This window comes from Tinamus guttatus, unplaced genomic scaffold (assembly GCF_059628265.1).
Source record: "Tinamus guttatus ecotype Peru unplaced genomic scaffold, ASM5962826v1 Tinamus_guttatus_pri_ptg000004l, whole genome shotgun sequence".
In the NCBI taxonomy this organism is placed as follows: domain Eukaryota; kingdom Metazoa; phylum Chordata; class Aves; order Tinamiformes; family Tinamidae; genus Tinamus; species Tinamus guttatus.
The window spans coordinates 13370839-13397048 of NW_028288538.1; the positions used below are offsets into that span (position 1 = coordinate 13370839).

At 36.6% G+C, this 26210-nt stretch overlaps 1 protein-coding gene across 2 annotated transcripts in view; it reads left to right on the forward strand.

Annotated features, from left to right (window-relative positions):
• CGNL1 (cingulin like 1) overlaps positions 1-26210 on the forward strand; it is a 53496-nt gene that overhangs the window by 20425 nt on the left and 6861 nt on the right. For both annotated transcript variants that reach the window (XM_088519962.1, XM_088519970.1), the window contains 7 exons: positions 92-304; positions 12994-13200; positions 13635-13739; positions 19276-19428; positions 20110-20280; positions 22022-22183; positions 22930-23019. In XM_088519962.1, coding sequence (XP_088376088.1) covers positions 92-304; positions 12994-13200; positions 13635-13739; positions 19276-19428; positions 20110-20280; positions 22022-22183; positions 22930-23019 — 1101 coding nt within the window. The remainder of the gene's footprint in view (positions 1-91; positions 305-12993; positions 13201-13634; positions 13740-19275; positions 19429-20109; positions 20281-22021; positions 22184-22929; positions 23020-26210) is intronic.

The window sequence follows — 26210 nt, forward strand, 5'->3', positions numbered from 1 at the left end:
TTCTAAGAAACTTTTTATGTGTTGTAAAGGCTAGTTACTCTGGAGTCATTGGTGCTAGCTGTATTTAATTTTTTTTTTCTTTTTTTTTAAGGAGCTGATGCAGATGAAGCAGGATCTGCAAGAATTATTAGTGGCAAAGGATCAACAAGAAGAAATACTGAGAAAGAGAGAGCGTGAGCTTACGGCTTTAAAAGGAGCACTGAAGGAAGAAGTGTCTAGCCACGACATGGAGATGGATAAAATTAAAGAGCAACATGATAAAGAACTGCTGGATCTACAGCAGAGCCTGGAGAAAGTAACAGAGGTGAAATAAGCAGTACAATTAATCTTTACATAGAAAAACTATACCTCTGACAGATGTTGTGTACTGCATGCTTTCAGATCCTGTTTTTTTTTCTTGGCAAATCATGTAGGTAAATATTGGGACTAAGATTCTTAGCTGCTGAAAATAAGTCTAATTTCATACAGTTATATAATATTTTGATTCTTTATCAAAGCTGAAGTTATGGTCCTTTTTTCGAACATTTATTACATACTTAGTTTTGCTTCAGCAAAAACTTTTGACAGGGAATGGGTGGGAGGATGGTGTTGTGGACCATTTGCTTTTCATGGGCAGAGTGAAATGCCTGAAGTATTGAGAATGGCCTGAGGAGTCCCGCTGTGGTTTGCCACTGCTGCTGCTGAAATGACAGTTTTGAAAGTTCTGGCAGGACTTGTCTATTTTCTTTCTTCTTTCTCTCTCCTGTTCTGTTCTCTTTCTTTAATCTCCCCTTTTTGATCTGAGTTGATTTTGTTAACTAAATGTTCAAATGAATGCCAGCACAAGCGAAACATCAGGGAGTAGGTGGCTGGAACCAGGAAGGAGAAGAGGACTGCAAGAATTGCCTTTTCCAGTGGGACGGGGCAGTCTTTTTTGGGGAGAATAGGCACAGTCATTTTTTAGAATAATATACCTGGTATTGTTTTTCAAAAGATGTCTTTTGTGAAGTTGTCCTTGCAGAGACAACATCTAGTAATTTATTGAAACAAAATTGTAAGGGAACAGGTCTCCTACCATTTTAAGTATTATTTTTATAGTGAAAGTTATTTGTGTCTTTTCAGTATCTCTTTTCTTCATTTTATGTTTGTGCCAAGTAGTCGAGGAAATTTCTAAAAGCAAGTTGTCCTTAGCCAATGTGAAAGTCAAAATTACAGATCCAGTTTTGTGCTTAGAAATGTTTGTCTTTATTCTTATTCCCACCTCTTTGGTGTTGTAGTTTCTACAACCTCCTTGGTGTTAAGTGAATTGCAGTTATCTAATAGTCGTGTCTGAAAACAATGTAGAATTGAACTAAAATAAACTTGAAAGAAGCCTCTTAAGCTTTTTGAAGCCTATGGAAAGTGTTACATAGATGCTGTATGATTGTGAGTTCTTACAAAAAGTATTTTTGTAAGGAATTGTTTTTAAAATATGCAGTTTTTTAAAGTAGTTGGAGCTTATATACAGCTTTACATTTCTACTTAATATTGTTTGGCTTTGCTTAAATATGTTGTTTTTCATTGTTTACATGATCCTGGAGATGCTTGTGTCATCTGAGCTGTTTGAACTAAATTCTTATTTTTCCTTTGAGAGAAAACTAGAGCATTTAAAATCATCATTTTTTATTATACAGTAATTGTAATGACAGCTTAACCTCAGTGAACCATCTTTCAAAGGTACTGCATGGTAATTTACTGTATTTCAATTATGGAACTGTAATTACGACTGACAAGAAATGAAAGAGTAGTCTGTTTGGTATAACAATAACATAGTCTGGGAAATGGTTCTATGACTAGATTGCTGTGGGTTGGGGATAGTTATAAATAGCTGTGCTTTACTTGCATTACATAGTCTGTCTAATAGTAAATTTAATAAGATGTTCAAAGTGCAATTTAATTAATGTTGCTCTAAGCATAAGTTCTACTCCTCCCATTTTACTTTAAGTGATTTTGTGTTGTTTTTAATTTAAAGAAGACCGATCAAGTTTATTTAGAAGCATCTTCATCTCTCTGGTGTTAATATCCTTAATGATTTTTGAAGTACAACATGAGCTCTATGCCTGCTGCCTCCTGATATTTAATATATCATGTATGAAGAAAGCATAACCAGTCTATACAGGAAGAAAAGCTCTACAATAATGAGCAATCTGCTGCCGTTTTATGTACAGTGTAAATGATTGTTTTTTTTCTTGCTCTGTTTTATGTGCCAGTGTTTAATCAACTAAATTCTCGGCAACTGGAGGTTTCAGGTAGTTTGGCAGATCCTGTAGAGAGCATGTGAGCGAGTCTGTGCGATTAGAGTGCCCCATGGGTCTGTTCTGGATCGTATTAGACACATAGCCAAGATTATCCGATGGGAGAACAGAGGAGGATATCTCATAGGCAATTCTGTTTTCGTGCTCACTGACGTTGGATGTCTTTTTTTTTTGCTCTTTGAGAGGGATAGATGGATATAGGAAGCTCAGCAGCATATAAGCAGTGAATTAAGTTTTATTTCCATTAATCTTAAAATTTACATTTTCTTTACTGCAGTTTACCTTTCCAAGTCATTTTTGTATTTTATATTTGCTTGTGTTTTTATTGAGATACCTGAATTGTTCTTTAATGCTTGTTTAATAAAACTGTGACCAAATTGTTTTCCATGTAACAACAGTAAAAATTTTCTGCTTCCCTAACATACTGTGACGGGATAATAAAGGCATTTAGCTCAGTAATAAATTAATATATGAATGCCTTCCTAACTGAAAAGGAATGAGTTTGTCTCTGCAATTTCTATAGGAGAAACAACTAAGAATCCTCTCCTGGTTTCAATGTAGTATAAAAAATTGTGTTGTTTAATTTGAAGCTCCAGTCCATTAGGCCAGAATTGTACTACTTACCAGTGAATTTGCTGTCAGTAGAAGGGCTGTTTTTTCAAGAAATTTTGGACCTAGTTTTTGGAATACAGTACTGTAGGTAAAAGGTTGTAGTGAGCTGCAGTTTGTACTGTTCAAAATCCACTGAAATGGTACCAGGTCAATAAAGTGCAGTTTCGAACTGCACAGCACTGTCTGGTTGTGATATGTTTTGAGCAGCAGGCTGCACAAATGACTTTGTTCAGAGAAGTCTGTAACCATGTTAAAAACCTCCACTTTGGCAAAGCTTATTTAAACCAGACCTTGATTGACTTATTCAGTGTCTGTCACACTTCCAACCTGATCCACAAAGTGGTAGAACAGACAAATAAACTTTAGAAGCTGTTTCATTTATCAACACACTTGAAGAGCGCAATGAAGCTTGCGGTCATATGAACTGTAACTGATAGGTATGTGTTAAGACATGTGGTTTGACTAAAGGGAAGAAGGAATTTTATCAAAGGAGGCGGTAGGAATAGCAGAAGACAATTACCTTCTGCATATTACAAACTGCATATGTATTCCTTCTGTTTAAAATAATATTCAGTATCATGTATCACAGATGAGAAGAAGCTCTGAGCTTTCATAACTTCCTTTTTTGGATGTGTATTTTTGAAGTGTGTAAGGTGAATTCTGTATCTTTTCTGTCTGAGCAGAGAGTATCAGGTTTCTTCTTCAAAGCTAGTAGTAATCTCCCACATAGATCAGAAGCCATTTCTTTAATAGCAAAGATTGACAAAAAGCAGTTGTGACCAGTGTGTGTCTTGTAAATATGACTTGACTTTTATAGTTTAAATATAAAATGAAACATAACTAAGCTCAGCGTACTATGAGAAGTTATGGTACAACAATGCTGTACAAAAAAAAAAAAAAACAAATAATGGTGGCCTAATTCCCTAAGTTACTGTGGGTAAAGTGAAGGCATTAACTGGCTGTGAAGCTTTGCAGAGAGGCTGTATGAAATTACAAGTTTGATCAATATACTGACAGGTGATTTAGCCTATATAATTCTGAAGTTACATACATGTTGTATGAGCACATTAAAAATTATTTGACATTTTACAAATAAGAATAATACTTCCCCAAACTAACTCCTGCCACTCTAAAGTGTATTTTATTTAGTTATTTTTACTGTATTTAGAGTCCAGAAAAGCTCTGGGCAAAACTCTTCTGTAAAACTTGAGTTGGATTGTTTCATGTCTAAATAGAGAAAAAGATAGAAGGCAGATGCCATGAAGTCGATGTCTGTTGGCTCTTTACCCCTCTGTGGCTAAGGTGGCTTTTGCTATACACAGGGAAAGCTGTGTTCTGAGCATCCTGAAGAAGCACAGCTGCAACTGTTGTAGTACTTCTTCCCACAACATATCTTTTATCGGACTGCATGTTTTTATCTATGGCAAGGGCTTGTAGTATCTGATATTTTAACCAAAGTATCGTCGGGAGGATCTCAAATCCTTATTAGCAGAAGACTGTGTGTATCCTTCCAGGTGGCTCGTTCTGTGGAGGTCTATGTTTGCTTGCATAAGTGTGTGGAGTTTGTGGCTGTGGATGTCTGTTCAGTAGGATACGACATAAGCATAGAACCTGGTTAATATCTTACTCGGGTCTTTATAACAGCTTCTGACCTTGACAAAACTCTTAGGGTGATCCAAGATGAGTATGTCGTGATACGTAGCTAACAGGGTAATATGGCACTAAAATAACTACTTGTTGAGAGGTTAATACTTCCCTGGCTCTGGTTATTGTGACTGTGATTGTTATGTCCTGCTAATATTAGAATTTGTTTAATCAGTTCCATATAAAGAAGGGTTACATTCTTAATTAAAAAAAATATACATTTAAGTCTATCATTACATTTCATGAATCAAAACCTAAATAGTATGAAAATAATACTAAGTATAAGATACCACTTAGATCAGTGAAAATGTCCTTGCAAGAAAGAAAATCTTGTCCATCAACTGCCCTAAGTGAATAATTTGTAACCATTTCATAGAATGCCTCTGGCTGGAAAGGACAGAAAGGCAATCTGACTTTTTCATAAGTTCGTGCACTTGCTTACTGAGTAATCTCTTGAAGGGGAGTTGAGAATTCAGGTTGGTTGCCATGTACCTCTGAGATAAGAACACACTGACCCTTTTAATAGGTAACTAATCATAGTTAACTTCCAAATGCATAGTCATGTGCTGAAGCAGGCTAGGCCTGCTTTTGAAATGATGGGAAGAATAAAAGCTCCCCAGAGGTGCTCAAAGCTACACAGCAGGCGAAAGTACAGAATTACCTATTATTTTCAATCACAAGCCTTTAGAAACTGGATGACCATACCTGAATAATGCTGTTTTCAGATGCTGTCTTTACTGAAGGGATAATGAACAACTACCCATAGAACTAGCAGAGACAGGTGGGTAGACCTTAATCCTTGGGGCTACAGGAAATTTTCTAGGTACATGAAGCTGAACATCTTTAGTCCAACATCAAATTTATGTTGTGGCCTTTGTGACTGGATATTTAAGGTAGCCTTCAACAGACTGCATCTTCCTTGATACTTAAGAGTTCCACACTAGGAAGAAAGTGAAGGGAGCAGCCACATTTCCCACCCCCCTGTCACTCACCCTTTCCTTTTATTTATTTTTATTTTATTTATTTTTTTTTTCCTCCAGGAGGTTTTGGAAAATTATCATGTTGTTTACTTTGATTCTACAAGTATGGCTATATGACAGTATTACTCTATTTAAAGAAAAAAAAAAACTTTATTTTTCTTCTAGCTCATTTTGAATAGAAATTTATTCTTTAGATTTGTTCTTCAAATGTGGCCTTAAAGAGCAAACACTTAACTGGCTGAGTTAAGTTTTACTTGGTCAGATTTGATTCTGAGAGAAAATTTAAAGATTATCCAGAAAATTCGGCTGAGTTCTGCTTATTAAACATTGAATCTAGCCGAAGTGCAAGAATCTTAATAAACTGTAGCTGAGATGGTTAGCTTCCCCTCACTTCAGCCCTTCCTGTATAGTAGGAAAGGACTCTAAAGCTCCTGTGCTACAAGGTCATTGCTGAGGGGGAATTTCACCAGCTGAAGCACTAAGTCAGCCAAAACCAGTTTTTAATGTTCAGTTACATAACTGCTCCCGTGTCTTTGCCAGTGTTAAGGGTGTGGTAGAAAAGGTGTGGAGCCCCAGAATATTTTCTGCATTCCTATCCAAGAGATTTTTTTTTTTTTTTTGCTTTATTTAAGCTGAAGTGGAGTATTTAATTTGAAACTCCAGGACGCTGACCATGTGCTCTGTCTGGTTTCTTTGACACTGTATTGGGTGGGGGAAAGATTTAAATGTCTTTTTTGTACCGACTGAGCTTCAGCTCTCATTCTTCAAGTCTGTTTGCTACTTCCACTCAAGTTGAGAGTGAGATACTGGCTATATACAGCTGCCTGTTGAGGTTGTCCCAAATCCTATGTTGTAAAAATCATAATTTAATTAAACTTGCCTTGACTCTTTTAAATATATTTTAAAATGCTTCTGGATGTGTATATAAATACATATATATAGAGAGAGACACACAGCTGAACTTTTAGATCCATTTCTTCTCAGGCAAAATAACCTGAAAGGAGAGAGGGATGATAACTGAGGGAATTGACTTTCTACTGCTCGTGTTCACTTACCGAGAATTGACTAGCCTAGGTCTGAAGCTGGAGATTAAATGCTGAGAGCTGATGAACTCCAGTAACCATTTCGTGGGCTCAGACGTGTAGATTTAAGCCAGGTGAAACTTAATAGATCATGTGGGCATACCAAATTAAGTAGTACACATATCAGTATGCATTCTGTCATTCTAGAAATAGCTAGAATTAGCCTTGTCCTTATTAATGGAGACTTATTCTAACAAGTATTTTATTAACATTGTTCAGACTTTGGTCAATTTCTGCATTCAATATACACTTTCCGAAGCATAATCTGAAAAGAGAATTATGTTGATTGTTTTGTGAGCTTTAATCTTCTCAAAACTGCTATGAGTTCTGTGAGTCACGTTGTTTCCATATTATGTATAGAAAAGTAGAAGCTAGATAGATTACTGTCAAAAAAAAATCAGTTTGGGTGGTTTGGTTTGAGGTGTGTTGGACATAATATTAAGCATTATATAGTCTTTGATATACTCAGAGTACAACTTTTGTTGACTTTAGTGGCAGATATGCACTCAGCATTTTGGAAACCAAACCCTAGGTTTCAAAACAAGCATACAGGAAATGAAGGAACATGCAGTTACTGAGTGCCCCTGGAAAGTTTGGGTTAAGTGACTTGCCTCATCACGTAGGAACCTTTTGGCAGAGACAAGAATAGAGTTCAGATCTTCCAAGGCTGCATACAATTACCTTGGTTGTGAAACCACTCTTTCTCTTAGTGCTTCATTCATTACACTCCTTTATATTTCTGCAGCAACAGCCTGTTTCACTGTGTAGCCTTGATTTGTTCTCTAACCATTGTCTGTTTTGTGAGCTGGAGACATGCTGCTGTATGGCATCATCTAGGTAAAGACTATATAATCATTCAAACAAGTATGAAACTCTTAAGGTGACATCAGTGTTGACATGGAGTCCTATCCCAGAGGTTAAATATATACTGTCTTGTAGTAAGGAGACATATCTCTCTGTTTTGTTTGTCTACATGTGTACTGGTATATTTAGATTTACTCTGTGTCTGTGTATCACATTATGCATCTGTAAGCACCAATGCTATATGAATATGTACGTTTGTGCACACGGAATGTCAAAGTGACTTCAGTGATTTTTATTTCAAATGCTTGAAATGCAATTGATGCAACTATGCAGTGTTATTTTAGAAATGCAGTATTTTCCTGTAATGAGAGAAAAAAAATACAGCATCTAGCATGTTAGCTTTGGACTGGTCAGTGTCAGATATTGTAATTAATACAATATTTACTGATAACTTGCTGTGATTTTGCCCTCTTCAGCTATGGCTTTGTGGCTTATATTTAATAGTGTGTGACATTTAATAGAAGAAATAAGTCAGATTTATATGGTGACTTATGGGACTAACTTCTACGTGTCAACTTCCACTTTAGGAGACCTACGCACTTGTGTAATCACGCTAATACAAATATAGGTTGTTATTTACAGTCAGTCCCAGAGGATTTTGCCTTATGGGACCTCATCATTACAACTGTGCTTGCTTGCTTCTAGAGGGGCTTTTGGTCTTCTGTTTCTTTTTTCTGTTTCTCAACTTTTTTTGCAGAAATTTGCAATTCATTGCCAACTTCATTTATTTACTCCTTACTTGTTGTCCATAGCTTAACTTTGCTGATTGGTCTGTCTTGAAACATTAATTTAAATGCAGTAAAACTACATTTTGAGAAAACATAAAGAAATATTTTCTGTGTTCATAAAATAGTAAATGAGAAGATGTGAATGTGTATAAGAAGCTTGGCTGATGATGTGGTTTAATAGGTGAATTCCAGCGATAGGAGAGATGGGAATCTTATTGGGCTTATGCAGCCAGGAAAAGGCACTGAATGCTCTAGAAGACAGACTAAAGACAAACAGTTAGGAAGACAAATTCAAATGCAGGCAAGCAAAAGTGACAAGGAAAATACTATAGGATTTTTATTTTAAATAAAAATAACTTCACATAAGATGGAAGAAACTAGTCTTGAAACTAGAGATATGAAAGATATGATGATTTAATATCCCAGTAGTCCACTTCAATGCTTGATAATTCCCCTGCCCTCTTTTTTTTTTTTTTTTTTTGTTATGGCAGATGTCTGAATATACAGTAGTTCATTCCACCTTTTGTTTTCAAGAATCTTGCTTGACCAGTTTTATCTGTTAGATGCTTTACATGTGTTTACTTACATAATAATATTTCAGCTCTTTGAAGAGTGCAATCCACAATCCAAAACTGAAGATTACATGTATGTTAAATAACATTTGTTAAAGTTTCATCTTGAATTTAAGTAAAGACTTTCTAAGCTTTCTGCTGTTCTGTTAGTGGAAGTTGTATAACCTTCGTTAAAACGATTGCCGAAAATTTTCCAGCATCCACAAATACCAAGTGTGGTAACGTAAATGCTTATGAATGGAAACAGCAGAAATCATTAATTGTTTTCATGTCATATTGCCTTAAAGACCTTATGTTAACTTGCGTTATCCATTTACAGTACCCTTACAATTAAGTTATGTTGGGAATACTGAGGTGCAGATGCACGATATGAATTACATGTGTGATATTTACCTACCTGGGCAAAAAAAACCCCCATGCTTTTCTCAGTTGTGCTTGCTAGCCTTACAGTTTTCAGTTAGTCTTCTGCTTTTGTCCTCTTCATTCTAACCTACTCCAACTAAATGCCTTTGCAAATGACATTTAGCTCCTTTATGAATGTGTGATTTGGTCGGTGAATTTTAAATGAAAGGTGTGCCTTTGTGCCTGTGTAGAGAGAATCAAAGAGATTAGGATTACCGCTGGCTGTTAGTAAATACCATCTTTGTTCAACTTTAGACTGCCTGTGGTATCTGGCAAATTTCACCTCCTGTCTCTGTGAGAGTAATTTTGCCTTCTAAGTTGCTTGTGCTTATGGTGATGGTGTTGCATATTCTTTCTAATGATACCCAGGCTCCCTCTGTCACACCTGTTTTCCCAAGAGGACACCCAGAGGGACAACGTGGAAGGTAATGTGGAAGGCAGGATAAGACTAACAGTCAAGAAAAGGAGAAGAGAAGGGATGTTGTTTTGTGACACCTTAAGCTTATGTGATAAGGTGCTACAGGATAGGGTATATAGTGCTAAAACCTGTTGCAATCTAGGAGTCTCATTTATACCAGTGGAGAACTCTGCATATGATTCTCATCAAATTGCATATGCTGGATAAGCAAAGCTTTTTGTTGTTGTTGTAGTCAAACCAAGTTTGACTTGGTTTAGATTGTGCTATCAAACTGAAGATACACGTGTTGTTTTTTTATGTCATCCTGAATGATACTCAGAAGGCGATGCACCATGCAGTGTGTACTGTACTACTGCTTCAGTGTAAAATGGTAGGATAGATGTTGCTCCTGTGTTTCTTTTGAGTCTCCCCAGAACAGGTTTAAAAAATGATGTAGTAGTACTGTTCTGCAGTGCTTGGATTTGGAGGAAAACTCCTACTGTGTAAATTATGCAATAGTTCAATTACAATTAAGAGTAAAGCTTCATATGTATGCTATCAGAGTTTTCTTAGCATGTTGGAGAAGTGTACATATGGATTTGCATGTATGTATTGTTGGTATCTTTTAAGACATAACCTGATAGCATTATAAGAAATTAATTTTGTATTTAATATGTCAGAGAATGTGTTTAGGAACAGTTCGCTCATGTGAAAGTATAACCCCTGTAAAAATGCCAAGGTCAGGAGAGACCTGTGGAGATTTGCTGATTTAGTGTAGGTCCCACTGGCAGCTGCAACTTCAGGCAGACAGTGCTTATACACCCGATTTATTTCCAAGGCCTTAAGGAAGGTTAATGAAGCCAGTACTTGGAACTTGCCCTTTACACTTCGCTACCTTTTATAAAAGTTCGGCTTGTATCTTTCTAACTTAGTTTACCCCTCAAGCCACTCTAATTAAACTGGTATTTTTTTGCCTTCTGCATCATACATTTCACTGAGATACATGCAGCAAAAGACGGCATGCAGTAGATTTCTGTGACTGCATCAGTGTAGGCTGAGCTTGGTTTTGAACCTGTTAAGAAGATAGGAGTGTGTGCATGGGTTTTGCCTGATGGTGTTTTGTGCGTGTGTGTGTGTGTACTCTGAGTAAAGAGTGATTCCTGAGCAGGGCGGTGGATGAGGGACAGGATTGGGGATGGGCGGCTGGCCCTGGCTGCGCTGCCCTCCACTGGGTGAGAGAGCTGGGTGAGAGAGCAGAGCAATCGGCATTCCTGGCGCGGTGCTGCCCTGTGTGCCCAGCTGCTTTCACTCTGCCCCAGAACTGGGAAAGAAGACAAAAAGGAGCCACTGCTGGAGTGTTTGCTAATTAGTAAAACTGTGTAGCATGTAAAGTGCAAAAATTAAAGGACTATGACTGCTATTGAAAAGTGAAAATTTAAAGCATGCGCATAGTTCTATTTCAAAGCTTTTAAAGCATTTATATGTTCAGGAAAAAAAAAAAACTCATTTTTCCAATATTTTCAAAAACGAGAGCTTGTCAACCTGCTTATGTTGCCAGGTGTTTTTTGTATGAGTTCGTTGACCCCATAGACAGTCCCAGTGCTCTCTTGAGTTACTGCTCTCCAACTAATTTGCATGTTTTTAAAGCTGTTGCTTGCTAGAAAACAATCTAGTGAGTGAGCAGTTTGTAAACAGCTTCTTGTGTAATGTTGCTTAAGCCTGTTTTGGAAGGGAGAATTGGGAACTGCAATGCAAGTAACATAACTGAAAAGAACTTTTCATATTTCCATCAGATGTTTTACAAAATTGTTAATTGCAAAGATACACCAAATTATTTTGTTTTTGTTTTATATAAAGAAATGGTATGCTTCCAGTAATACCATCCAGTAAGTAATTGATAATTGCCCTTTAACACCAAATGCTGTTGAGGCCAAAGGTATAAATGAATTCAAAAAAGGTTTGGAGAAACTAGTAGATGATGCATTTGAACAGGAAAAGCAGTAGGATCTTGAAGGGTGCAATAGGAGAAGTCTTGTACTATAGTTGTTCTTCCTATTCTTTCTTCCATAAGCACCTGCTGAGCCCGCTGTTGCAGATGATCTAATCTGGATTGATTCACATGATAGTTCTGCTGGGCTGACTTTATTTAGGGTCTCAGTGCAGAAGGCAGTGGTCTGTATGCGAGAACTAGATCTCATACAGAGGATTGTTTCAGATCATATCCTGAATGCTGAGGAGCAAGAACTACAAGTTTTATTGTAGCTTTCCTTTGGAAGAAATTCTCACTGAAGTCAATGAAGAGCAGAGATTAGAGCATCTAAACTCTTTAATCCACGGAAATAAATGTTTACATGCACATATGAAGTCGGTGTTCTAGTGTAGCAGTATAACAGTGTATCAGTATAAATATTCTTTCCTTCATGGGTTCCACAATAGTTTTTAAGCGTCAAATTGAACTGTAAGGAAAAGCAGAGCCTTTTAAGTGGTAGGGCAGGTTTAGAGAGGTTAAGGTGATGGTTAGCTCTGAAAAGTTACATGCTGCAGTCAGTTGCCCTGCCAAAAAGTCTCTTATCACATATGATGATAATTTCATCTTTGTCTTGTATTTTGATTTTCATTTTTGAAAAAAACATACACAGCATATCTTCCTGAAAACAAATCAAACTCAGTAGCTAAACTTGTATCCTCAAACAGCAAGTGAAAATCAAGCAGAACTTCTGAATAAGTACAGCCCCAAGTGGTGGGTGAACGCTCTGCAGATAGAGCTGCGCCACAGCGACTGTAGGGCGTTCCCAGCCTCTGCAGCCTTTTCCTGCCCATTCACCGTCTGCTCTGAACATGCTGGTTTTGCACAGTAGTTTGAGACCATGTTTTGGAATGTGCTGTGGCACTTTTCTGATGGGGATCCACCTGCTTCCCCTTTGAGGTGGGAAAGGTTTGAAAACAACAACCAAACAAACAAAACACACATAAATCCTGCTGTTTCTTAGAGCTGATTTACTGTGCAGGCCTACAAACAGTTGTGTGGATGTAAATGGCTGTGCTTTGGTGTTTGGCCTCCCTGAAGGCTCACATGGCCCCTAATATCTGCTATCTTACCTGAAAATAATGGGATTTAATAATGAAAATACTCTAGGGCAATAAAAAAGGAATATGTTGAGGTAGAACATATCTGCAGATAAGACAGGAATCTGTACGGATATTTTGTGTTACTTCAGCATGTACCTATGTATGAGAGAACAAAAAATAATTATTGTTCAATCTCTCCAGTAATCTGAATACAGGTTTCTAATATATGCAGATTTTAACATTAACAAATTATTTCTTGGCAATTTAACCTTACATTCTATTCATGTTTGTTGTGGTGAAACTTGTGCTGGGGAGTTATGAGTTATTTTTGCAGAGTTTTTTTAAACATTACATATTTTATTTTCACTAGAATGCTGCTGTCCTTGAGAGTGAAAGAAATGCTGCAGAAGAAATGCGAAATAGTATAGAAAATCAAGTCAAAGCGCTATCAGAGGAAAATGAACAGCTGAAGAGAACAGTTGATGAGCTAGAGGGTAAAATGAGAGAGATGGATAGCCAAATCAATAATATGAAAGGGGAAGAAGATACAGCGAAGGAAAAAATGAAGAGATACGAGGTATGTTAAGAAAAGAAGCCTCTGAAGTAGTCTTGCTATTTGTGATGTGGTCAATACATTGTACAAAAACAAAACTTGAAAAATGGATGGTCAGTGGAGTTTAGAAAGCTAAGCAGAGCCTTAGTTTTGAAAAAGCGGGATGCAATTTACTGGCAGATATAGAAGAGATTTCTCTGGTGAAAAGCAGTGTAAAAGCAAGGCTCAGCTTGGAAATGTGATAGGCAACAATGAGCCTAGTTTATAGGTCAGTTTACAGGTGAGAGTTGTCAAGTGGTTATCTGGAAAAGGGAAGTACAAGGAAGCCGGTGAATGTATTGCTAGGTATTTGCAAATTTGCGTGCACTACTTAAATGGCACAGGTTGCTGTAGGCCTTCTGATGTCTGATTAAAGGCTTTACCGCTGTTTCTGAACACATCAAATCCTATCATTCCAGGAAGAGAAGCAGCAATTAGAAGAAGCTTTGAAGCATGCTGGAAAAGAGGAAAAAGAATTGGTGGTGTTAAAGAAGTCTTTGGAAAGCCAACTAGAAGATATGCAGGTCAGGACAAGACCAATCTTGGAATACTTGAATTTAAAAGTTTCCTATATATTTTCCTGAATTATCATTGCCTTCTGCAGAGTAAAGACTAATTCTTTTTGAAGTACCTTTCTTGCAAGTCCAGTCTTGCTGAAATATTCAAATATTTTCTGAAAGCATAGCATCATCTGATTAAAAGTTTTATTGCTGAGGTCCCCCCCCCCCCCGCCTTTAAAGCATCTGTTGAAATTTGAGGGAGATAAATCACAGAATGAACTGCTTAGGGTATTATAAATCTGTTTCTTAATTTTGAATGATTAGTCAACTCTGATTGCCTTGCAGATAGCTATTTACATGAAAAAGAAAGTTTATACTCATTTTGAATATGAACCAAAGTGTAAGTAGGAGACACAAAGATTAGCAAAGTGGCTTCTTGTTTTATTTCTGTGAAGCTGTCGTGTTTGCAAATGTTGCATGGAACTGTCATCTCAAAACCACAGGAATTTAGCACTTACCATAAGGGTGGGGAGCTTCTGGAAGTGTGCAGGAAGTCCGTTTTTCACACTGGTCCTTCTACTTGGGATGCGGGGAAGGATACACTGTCCTAAGTTAGCCCTGAGATGAGCAGTGTGGAGAGCATGGATCTTTCAAAGGAGAGGAAAGAGATATTGGCAATGATGTGTAGGGGTAAAGACAGAAGGGTTCAAATAGGGTGAAAATTCAGATGTATTTAGTGAGATGGTGTGAATAAATCCTAAAACTTCTCTCCTTGAAATCGTATCCTCTACCTGAAAAAGCTGCAAGCCTTGTAATTCATCTTTTATGTGTGCTGCAAAAGTGTTTGTTTTTCAGATATTAGATAGTTTTGAATTCCACAGCTTTGGCTTCTAGAAGCAGAGTTTTTAAATGATTCCACCACGCAATTCAGACACAAATATAGTGCTATACATGTTGCTAGAAAGTCTGACACTCTTTGAAAGTAATAATTGGAATCCTTGTTTCATCGATGATTTTCTTTTTTTCTTTTAAAATCTCCATCTGTTCTTCTTCACCAGTTCTCTAGACTGGATTGTGTGGTTCACTGATATTTTGCACAGTCACAGCAGATGACCCATTGCTCATTCATGGCTTGGATTTAGCCTTGTGCTCAAATAACTGCCTTTTTTTACAGTCTAGCCTGTAAACCTCCCTACGCACCTTGAACCAATGTGCCACATATATATCTTGGCTCCTGATTAGCTTTGGACCAGAGCGCTTGAAAAGTATGTTCTGTCTGTTTGCCTGCCCTCCAGGCCCTCATGCCAAATTATGCTGCCTCCTGGTTGGCTTTCCAAATTAAAGGATGCTAAGAAAGGTGACAGAGTTATGCCAAACTTCTGGCGAAACCATGTTGAGTGCTCCATTTCTGATTCTGCCCTGTTCACGTCCGCAGGATGCAAGCACTAATGGACTTCAGGAAGTAACGAGCGGTCTCTTTTGTTTGGAACAATTCAGCTTTTCTATCTTTAGAGCTGTGCTTGTTTTCATCAGCAGTGTTCTGCAGTAGGTTGATATAGACTTGTATTATCTTTGGTAATGTAGATCATACACTCTGGCACAGTATTAAGTCTTATCGCAGTGGAAACTGAATTCCTGACTAGCCCATCTTGCCTTTTACATAATGCAAATAGCTTTTCATGATAGACTAACATAACAAAGACAATGGAAATGTGAATAGAATTGTAACAGTTACAGTGTTTCTCCTCCTTCCCAGATCTGTACTCAGAAAAGGTAAAAATAATTACTTATGTGTACTTCATCATGCAAAATTAGTTTTAATGATTTTGTCCAAAATCAACTTTGGTGTATGTATTGTAGCTTGATGATGTTCAGACTTTTTTGTTGTTTTTAAATTACAATGATCCCTACCCTGCTGTGATTCAAAAAATGAAATACATCTTAAAATCTTCATCGTTGAGAAAGTTTTTGGAATGTCTTGAGAACATATTAGGAAAGAAAATATTTAAATGTAATGACTTTGCAACTTCAGAATACATGGGGCTGCGGTATATTTTTAAAACGTTAACTGTACCAATGTTTTGAATGGTAGTACTAAGTATTCTGCATTTGTTAGATTAAATGATCCGAATATAACCTTCTTTCCATGGTGGAAAGTATAAAAGTTAAGTCTTTGTTGTGCTAAGTAACTGTAGACAACTAGAGATAGTGCCAAATAGCACTTTCAGTTGGAATTCCTTTTCTGTGTTCATTCTTAATTTTGTAAATAAAATGTTCAGCTAGTATTGTTTGGAAAAAAATTAATGCAAGTACTAAAATAATTTTTGACTACTAGAAAAACGAAGATAAGGCTGCACACTGGATTCTGATTTGCCACTTTATTTTCTCCTATTTTATTTTCTTTCCTTCTTTGGGTATGCAGAAGTTTTAGGTATATTTTAATGTCTATTTATGGCACCTTGCCTTAAGTCTTACCCTTAGATGAGAGGCTCCTTGCCTCTATTCTAACCGCCCCCTGAGCTGAAATTGAGAAATGCTCATGTAGAGATAGACTACTTGCACTGAAATAACATGTGAGTTTTTTCATAAAAATAATTGATAGATTAGTATAGGTTAGTATAGAGAAGTATAGATTTGTCAATCAGAAACTGCGTAAGACATGCTACTTCCCATGTTCTTAAGGGACTACAGTAGGGTCCCTTGTGGTATAAGGTGGGTTTTGTTAAATCAGGATCGTTTCTGTTGCAATGCTCGGTTTCCATTGGGCATATTTTTACTCTGCATGTGTTTTACCAAGTTATCAGTTGGCTACATTTTAGCAAAACAACTAGGTGTTGTCCTACTTTGGGAATGTTGTTACTACAAGAATAAATGATTTGGTGACATCATAGCTAGCTAAATAATACAGATCTTAGTATGCACACAGATACATCATAAGTAGAAAATTACACAGAATCATAGAACAAACACACTGCTCCCCACCATGTAGAATTCATCAAACCCAGAAACTGTGGGCTCTTACACACTTTTCCAAAGAGCATAGCTGTGCTCGCTGTGCATGTCACCCAGCTGATCAGTAATTTGTTGGTCTTGGAGAGAAAGAACAAGAGTGGGTATTTTTTTTTTCTGCCACGTTCTTGTACATGTCCACAGAGAAACCTTTGCATTCTCCAGTCACTAGTAAAAGTACTGAGGGGGAAATGCAGTGATGGGCCTCTCTGTTAGGCCTGGGAAATGTGTTTAGTCCTATGGCTCCTTTTAAACATCAAATGGTTCAGCAGATAACTGGTGCATCATAACAGAGGGAGGGACATGAAAGATTTTTAATCATTGTAGGAGAATGAGAGCATGAAGCACCTGAACTTCAGATCTCATGATAGTTTGAAACAAAATTGCTGCTGTCAGTTTGTTACTGAATGAACTAAAAATAAACTTAGCAAAACTTGACATTTTCCCCTTGGAAAAAGTTGGTTATTAAGGAATTACATTTTCTATCAGAATAATTACAGTAAAAAGTTAATGCCTTTAATTTTTTAGAAGTATTGATTTTTTGATGAGCAATAAACAGAAAATGAGAATGGAAACAGGTAGATGTGGTCTCAGTCTGCTGCATATCTGAAAATATGGCAAAAGTTAGAATGGTGTGACCTAATGAAAATTGAGGTGCTTGTGTCACTCCCCTCTTTACTGGCACCTATAAATATTGCAATTATTCATATCCATTATTAATTTGCTAATTGCCATAGCTGCTAAAAGAGACGTTATCTGAGATCAGTGATTGTTGCTGCTATTGTTGATTTGCTGTTGATTTGATCAGTTTTGCTCTCGTGTTCACCTCCCTTTTCAGGATTCTGCAACTACAGAATCGCTTCCCGCTGGCACCATTATTCTGCCACAGTTTATTTCACTGATCAGTGTCTGCACAGTTTGTTTCTGAAGAATGTGTAAACAAACTGTAAAGTTAAATGATCTGTGAAAGACTGATAGAGGGGAGCATATGAGGTCTTTATAGCCTGTTGGAATATAGCACATTAGCTGGGTCCCAGGATTTCAGCAGTTTTTAGTACTGAAGCGCTAAAGCCAAACCCTTTTCAAGGTTCTTAAAAACATGTGGTGTCAGCTAAATTAATTCTTCGGTAGAATTAGGCTTTGCAGAATAGCATCTAGTAGCCCCCAGCATATTTCAGCATTATGTGTCTACTGCTTTGGCATTTGTATCAGAGATGTGTTTACAGGGATGTAAAAGACACCAAAAAAAAAAATCCACCTTTTATCATCTGACAGCCCTCTTTCTTTTCTCTTACAACAGTGCAATTTTATTTCAGATTATAATCCATGATGCCTACAGACATGCTAATGTGTTTTCCCATATAAATTATTTATAATGTAATAAACAGCATGTATATTAGATATTCAGCAGAGTTTTGCATTTCTAAAAACAGAATTAAAATTTAAAGCTCTACTTTAGAATGCTTTTTGCAATTCATGATGATTTTCATTTTTTATGTTTTTCTGTTTGGGCAATTTGAAGTGTCTGTAACCTGGTTTTGGACAGTTTCATGCTGCCTCTCAGACTTCATAAAAGCAAACTTTTTTTAGAGTAGGGCCAGGGAGGTATTTTATTACAGAGGGAGAAGGAAGAAGCAAGGGCCCCGCATGCAGCTACAAGTCAACCTGCTTTACTTGCACTGGAATGAGCTAGTGACAGGCAGTGCTTCTGCTGATGGACACAATTAAGAAGCTGAGGGTGTGCCAGGCTCTTAAACATCGTGAGCATGACAACAGAAACGTTTGGTCTGTTTGTGCTCATGATGTTCTGGAGCTCCTGGTGAGTGACCGTAGGGCATAGCTCTGCAGATCATTCAAAATTTAATGCAGATATGGAGGTCTTGTTCTGGACATTAATGTGAAAAGTCCCTTGAGGAAGGGGAGGGATGTCTGGTAGGAGGTTCTGTTTCCACAGTGCCCATCACAGTGGGCATGATTCTGCGCAGAGCTTCTGGGTGCTGTAGACACACGACAAGGGAAAAAAAGTCCTTATTAGTTACTTTTCAGTCATGGTAGGAACAGATTTGCTTTCTTTTTTTTTTTTTTTTTTTTTTTTTTTTTTTTTTAACCTAGGAAGAGTATTTTGTTGGGAAATACTTTAGCACTGAGTTAAAGGTGTCAGTCAGGAAAATAAGAAACCTGAAATCAGTGTTGAAGCTTGTGCAGAAGGTAGGATTTGCCAGCACATGTGCTACTGCAGAGGAGTGTATGCTCCGCATGCTATAGAACCATGAAAAGGGGATGCCTTATATCCTGCAAATGTTGCAAGGTTCAGAATTTTATAGCAAGGATAAAGCACCGCATCCCTAAGTACTGTTTGTTTTCTACTAGCTAACAAACTGTTAAGTCAGTAAACTTCTCCATTTTTCCAGCCTTGGGTTGTATTCAAGTTATGACAGCTGCTAATATTATTGCTGCACAGTGTGTTACATGCCTTTTTTAATATATTGGAAAAGAGGGCCTACATCTACATATGTGATTTTTTTCTTTCTTTGTTTAAAATCCCCTGCAGGAGGACATTAGTTGTATTTCACAGGAACGGCAACAGTTAACAGAGCAGTTAAAAGATGAAATTTACCAGAAGGAGCAGTTGAAGAAGATAAAGAATGAAATGGAAGACGAACGACAACAACTAAACAAGACCATTGAAAAGTTACAGGAGGAGGTATGAGTGCATTCCAGAGAGCCTGCAGGAGATTAAATATCTAACAGACAGAAGCAAATGAGCTGCCAGTTTGCAAAATAAGTTTTGGGATATTTTTACATGTAAAAGAAAGTGAAATGTGAACTTGGCTAGTAATTTCTTCACCTGGAGACTATCAATAAAAGCTTTCAGAACTAGAACAGTAGTTGGAACGCTGCTATCTCAAAATACTGTTGTAAAACAGTTCTGTTTTGTTAAAACAAGATTCCTGATTTGAGCTTAGTTTCAGTGTGTGCTGCAGATCAAAGTCAGTTCTTCGTCAGCTGGATATTATTGTTTTACAGCTGATTCATCAGATTGCTACTATATTTAGAGATTTATTTTGCTGTCTGTATGTAAACCATACAACTTGGTATTGATATCCTAAAGCTTGACAGTGTAGCTCATTATGTCAGTCAACTGGAAGAACTGCTGATGGACAAAAAGAGCATAGTCTGGCCCTGCAAGCCGTTAGAAAATAACCTTAACGTTTAGTGTTTTTGTGCGTCTACATGAAAATTCATTTATTTGTGCACAACATTTGTTTGATAGTACTCTCAAATGGTGAATTTGGGGTTGAGCATAGGAGAACCTGAAAAAAAACTGTAGATTAAACATGGTCTTTTATATCACTCTGTGTTTTATATTTACATTTTTCCCCAGGTGGCTGAAATAGTAGAAGTCTCAAGAGCATCAGCTTTGGAATTTCAGAATCAGCTTGAAGACTACAAGGAGAAAAATCACAGGGAACTTGCAGAACTGCAGAGACAATTAAAAGAAAAAAATATTGAGCTGGAAAAATCACGCCTGGCAAACTTGAAAATGCAGGATGAGGTAATGGCTCGTAAGTTCAACGACATATTTTAGCCTTTGACCTAGGATTCTGCTCAGATCATTTTCAAGGCAATGAATCTTTGCTATCTCTGCCTCGGGAGTGACTGATCTCAGTCAAGAGTGCTTTTGTTTTTCATTCTTCATGATGATCATCATCAGTGTGGTACATCTGCCAGGGAAATGGGATTTCCTGGATGCAATAGTGGATGGATAAGTACAGTGTGTCTGACAGATGAGTGTATCAAAGTGATATGACAAGGATTCATTAATGATCTATTGCTCTTTTCTTGCTTACTGCTAACGGAGTTGAGAATGTGGAGAGATCTCTGAAATAGAAAAAGACAAGCAGTTATTTTGAAACAAATAAAACCAAAGTCTGTCCTTTACGAGAATTGACATATATTCTCTTTTTTCCTTTGTGGCAGACAAGTTGCAAATTTAAATGACAAAGCTGTCTGTGCAACGAGAATCGGCCACAGTCTTGAAGTGTCTGTCTTTTAGCATGTAAATTCTGCCATAAAAGCAATCTAGGCTTTTAAATGTCTGCGTATACTTGTTCTGCTCTTGGAAAAACTATGAGGATATACTGGCCATAAGTGTATTCTCTACAAAGACTATTTTAATAGTTTGATCTTCCAGCTCAGGACTTCTGCTTTCTTCCAAAACTTGCTTTAAATTTAGTTTAAAAGAACAGTTACAGAGGTGGAAGTGTGGTTCCTATATATATAGTACCACCATAAATCTGTATAACATTCTGGCAAGGCAACATAGGAGTTTTTCGTTGTTACTGCCTCACTGAAAAGTCCTTTGTACATAAAAGGCTCCCATGTTAAGAATTGTCAGTCCAGTGTCATTCTGAAGTGTTAATGAGATGCTTCTTTTAACGTACGTATCTCTGCGCTTAGCAGTTCACCAGATCATGCACTTCGCATGCGTCCAACATGGTGTTGTTAGGACTTAACAATGGATAGCAAATTCTGTAACAGTTAGTAACAAGTTAATTTATCTTTATCACTGAAATCAGTAGTTAACTAAACTGAGGAATAATGCATGCTGAAGAAGAAACCTCTGATCATGTATTATAGACGTCACAAGCTAAGCTACAAATATAAGGAAGCATTACAATCTTGCCTAAAAAGCGAAAACCCACCCAACTACTAATATTTTTTTTTATGAAGTCACTAAATAATTTTATTGAGTATACATTGTGATTAGAAGACTTTTCTCATCAGATATCTCTATTTAAAAAGCTATGTTTATTAGATATAGGTACATTAGCAGTTATATTATTAGTATAATATAATGTCATGAAAGTGCCTCATGCTACAAAAATAAGCATGAAAAAGCAGAAGCATTGGTGTCAGGAAAGGAAAAGAATGATATTGAAAAAGTTACAAAGACATAACCATTTACAAAATTATAAAAATGTTGGTTCTCTACAATGAGTAAAATTGAAAAATAAAAAATAAGACTGTTTATAAGCGTGACTGTAAAATGTGGTGTTCAAGACATCTGTGCAGCCTCTGAACTTTCACACTATCAACTTGGATTAAAATTCCTTTGGTTGGTGCCACCGTGTGGCCGAAACAAAAAATACTGGGGAAAGCCATTGCTCCTTGCAATTCCTGTCATACTATGGGCCTGTTTTTCCAGATGTTACGCTTATAATAGCCTTTATAGATACCATTTGTTTATTAAAAACATAATATAAAGCATATTATTGTAATTATTTTTGTTTCAGATGCGTCTTATGGAAGAAAATTTAAAAGACCACCAGAGAGCTCAGGATGAGGCAATTACAAAGACTCAGCTACTGGAACAGACTGTGAGAGATTTGGAATATGAACTGGAGGCTAAAAACAACTTGAAAGATGATCGGGCAAGGCAAATCAAATTAATGGAGGTAAAAGCCATTTCTAGGGGTGGTATTTTATTAATCTGATTGGAATCATTTAGTCATGTGCATTCTGTTTGTGAAGAAACAAATGAACTAGATGTGCTAGAAAATCCCTGTAGTAGCAATGTGAGAATTATGATGTATTCTAAGTAGCAGTTGTACATGTTCTTTCATTACTTTCATTAGCTGATGGCAAATGGAGTTCTTTTTAATTAATTTCACCTAAAGTTCATAAGGTAAAATAGGAATATAGTCATTCATAGGCCTTTCACCTAGACTTTTAAAAGCATTTAGAAATAAAAGTAGCATCAAATATCAGTTAATTTCAGGATTTCAGGAGCCTAAATCATTAAGTTATTATCAGGTTAGCTTAGTTGTTTGGTTCGATTAAGCCCAAAATTGACTTCCATAAGCACTTTTATATCATTGTACTCATGTATGTTCTGCTTATTGAAGGAAACTTTTGTCACTTGCAAAATCTGGAAGGATTTTCTAGAACAAATGTTTTAATTACAGAATTTCTTTTTCTTAAAACTGGAATAATTGATTAAAAAAGAAAAGTTTTTCTTTCAGACAAGCAAGTTTATTTTCTGAGACCATTTTTTTTCCTAGATTTTCTGCATGTATTTCACTTTGAAAGTCTCTCCTTTCAAACAGTTTTAGTTCTTGAAGTTTATGGAAGAAAGGCCTGATAGGAGTCTGAAAAGGATGGGAGACTAATATGCTGAAATTATTTTGTATGTTCCACTTAGGACAAGTTATCTCACCTGGAGCTTGAGCTTGATGAAGAAAAGAATAATTCAGATCTGTTGTCCGAGAGGATCAGTAGATGCAGAGAACAGGTATTTGATTGACTTTACATTGTCCAACTGTTGTATAATCACGTGGAAAAATGTTATTAGGATTCCAAACATAATTAAGTAAATAGATAATGACCAGCAATAGGGCTTTGGGCAGATTTTGAGAGGTCGATGAAAGGGGATGTGTTGATACAGCTGTCAGGGACTCTAAAATGTGTGGGGTTTTTTTTGTTTGTTTTGTTTTTTTTTCCTTAGTTTCTCATTCTGGAAGATATGAGACCTATCTATAGCTCATTACAAAACATCTGCTACTACTGTAGCTTAGGTACTACAGGTTAGGTACTATCTCATTAATAATTCCCTAAAAGTCAGGGAGACAGATTGCAGAGGTACAGTACACAATAGTCTGTTCTGATTTCAGTTCTTTCTTTCTGCAGAAAAAAAATATTGAAATTCACTTGAATAGTTTTCAGAAAGGAAATAGAAAATAAAGCCTTAGATTTCATATCTTTTCCACTGAGATACCTGGAGAGGTTTTTTAAAATGAATTAAAGCTCAGCTTCCTTTCATGCATCCTTGAAACACCAAGGCACCATTAATAGATAAAATCTCAATAAATAAGGTATCTAATTTCTTTACTCTTCTTCTGTTGATAAAATACAGATTGAGGCTGTGTGCATGTGAAATGCTCTTATTATCTGTGGTGAAATAGAATGTAAAAGCCCTACGATAATCTGGGTTCATGCTATTGCTTCATTAGGAAACCTTCAATGCTAGAGTCTATACCTGTGCTGTATGCCTGGGATGAAATAATCTTGGTCATAGCTCTAACAGTGGGTACTACAGTCATTAATTTGCTAGCTAAATGGAAACCTAAAGTACGGATCATGACAGAAATGTTATATAATGGACAAAAGACATGTTTATTTTGAGATCTGGAGTTTCTCATTTCTTGCATGAGTTAACAAAGGTTGCTTTGTTTTGATTTTATGCTAGAATGACTAAGCAGTCAAATTACTAAAAAGTATTTCAGGGTCTGCTAAGCATTTATAATGACATTAGAAATGATAATGGATTTGTGTTCATAATATCTGTGTTTCTGTAAATGTTTTTTTATATAAATATTCTTTTAATATAATGAAGTACAATATGCTGATTTCTAGTAACAACAATTACTGGTTATATTTTATATAAAGCTAAATGTTTGAATATACAATGGCAAGGCTGAGAGTTCACATTCCATTTACCATGAAATGTTATCCCCTTTCTAATTTATATATCCCTTTGAATCTGGGAAGGACTGTATGACACAGTTTTCATCTTCCCTATCTCATTCTCCAGAAATAGTGCAGCAGAGCAAAATTTTCACTTTTGACTAGGTTGCCAATTCTAGACAAAACTCTGTGGGCATAACCTAAATTTTATCTGAAGTGGGTTTATTAGACTGCCCTACATATCTGCCATATGATTGTTGAAATACAAAGAATCCTATTCTTCAGCTGTAGTCTGCTTGTGTGTACATAAGATAGGGAAGTCTTTATGTGAAAGAAGTGGTCTCCATCACTGACAGGTATCTCAGTGAACAAACACTCTTGCAGTAAAAATTATCTGGAGTGGATGCCAGTAATTTAGCAAACTTCTACATAGCTGTAACTAAAAGATAGATGTGGAGTAACTTTTAGCTCCTTACAGTGACGTATCTAGGTCTCTAACTTACAGAAAATTTGTCAGGATAATAAAAGTTCTTATCCTGTCTTCAATAGTTTAGTGTCCTTGAAATTGCAAAACTCTTCATTCTAAACTTAAATATGTTCTGACTGTTACAATCTTTTCAAAACAGAATAGCAGCAACCTATCTTCAGGCATTCTCTGTTGCATCTTTTCAACTCTGTAGAAAGTAGTCTTGACCTACCTTTTGGTCCTTTCCTTCGCTGAAGAAGGCATCAGACATCTCTGTTACTGAGATGTTTTTGTCTTCTCTTTGTTCACAACCAGCTGTCACCTTTGTTTCACCTGATTTTATTATATTACTCATTCACAAATAGATTTCTAAAATTAATCCACTAGATTACTTTCTGTCTTCTGCTGCAAATCCCTCCTCAATATCTTTTATTAACTATTCGGCAACTGTAGGACTGCCATGCTGCATGTATGTTGCTGCTGCTTCCTGTTTTCTTGGCAGTTAGGTTACCTGGCTGAAGTGTGCATTGGTGTTTATTCCTGTGTTGTGCAATCACACCTGAGTTTGGCTGAATCTTTAATGATATTGGAATGCTAAATGGTTTGTTTAATAACTGCATTTACTAATGGATTTTCTTAATTGCTTCAGATTTTGATTTTGTGTATATTTTCTTTGAATTGGCTTTCCCATGTCCCGTTACTGTTTTTAATCCTAATGGTTTCCACTACCAGAAAATATCTTCTTGTACTTATACACACAGTATAATTATCACAAACCCAAACCAAAGTAGACAAAAAACTTGTCGAGCATTTATGCTGAAATTAATAAATCACCATTAAGGGGAACTGTTGGTTATTATACTTGAAAAGTGGTAGTCTGTAATCCAAATGGCTCAAAATCACTCAAAACTTTTCAGAAGTTTGCAGCTTTGCAGCTGCTTAGATTTTGAGGGAAGGTGGATCATACCCATCTTAAAATGATTAGGTACTCTGGTAAGAGCAAAGGCTTCAACACACACAGGCTAGCACACTCTTGCTGCCCTTCGAGGCTAAGAGGAGCAGCAAGAAGACGAGTATTTTAGTATGTGATAGTTTTCTCTCCACAGAACTACAATACCTTGTGCCATTTTGTTTTTTTTCAAATTAAATATAAACATAATTAAGATAATCGCATCAGTTTTTGTGTTCTGTGTAAATGCAAACATGAATCTGTTGACTTCAGAGTTCCTTCCAGTAAATGTGAAAAAATGGACTAGTTTCCATGGCAATTTTAGAATAAATATGGAAGTTGCATTGCATCATTCACTTGCTTTTGGTAAAGCATTCCCAAAGGATTGCTGCACACCTGCTCCTTAGCTGGCACCAGGTGTGCGAAGCAAGTAAATGAAAATGTGGAAATGAAAGTCCCTTTTCCGTTAGGAAGGATCAAAGGCTTTTATCTGCCTTTTGCTTGGTTGTTTGTTTAAAGATGGTTTTTCTTGTCATGTATGTGAGATTTGTGTACGTACTTGAGAACTGTGCATGTACGATAGGTTGACAGATATAGACATATA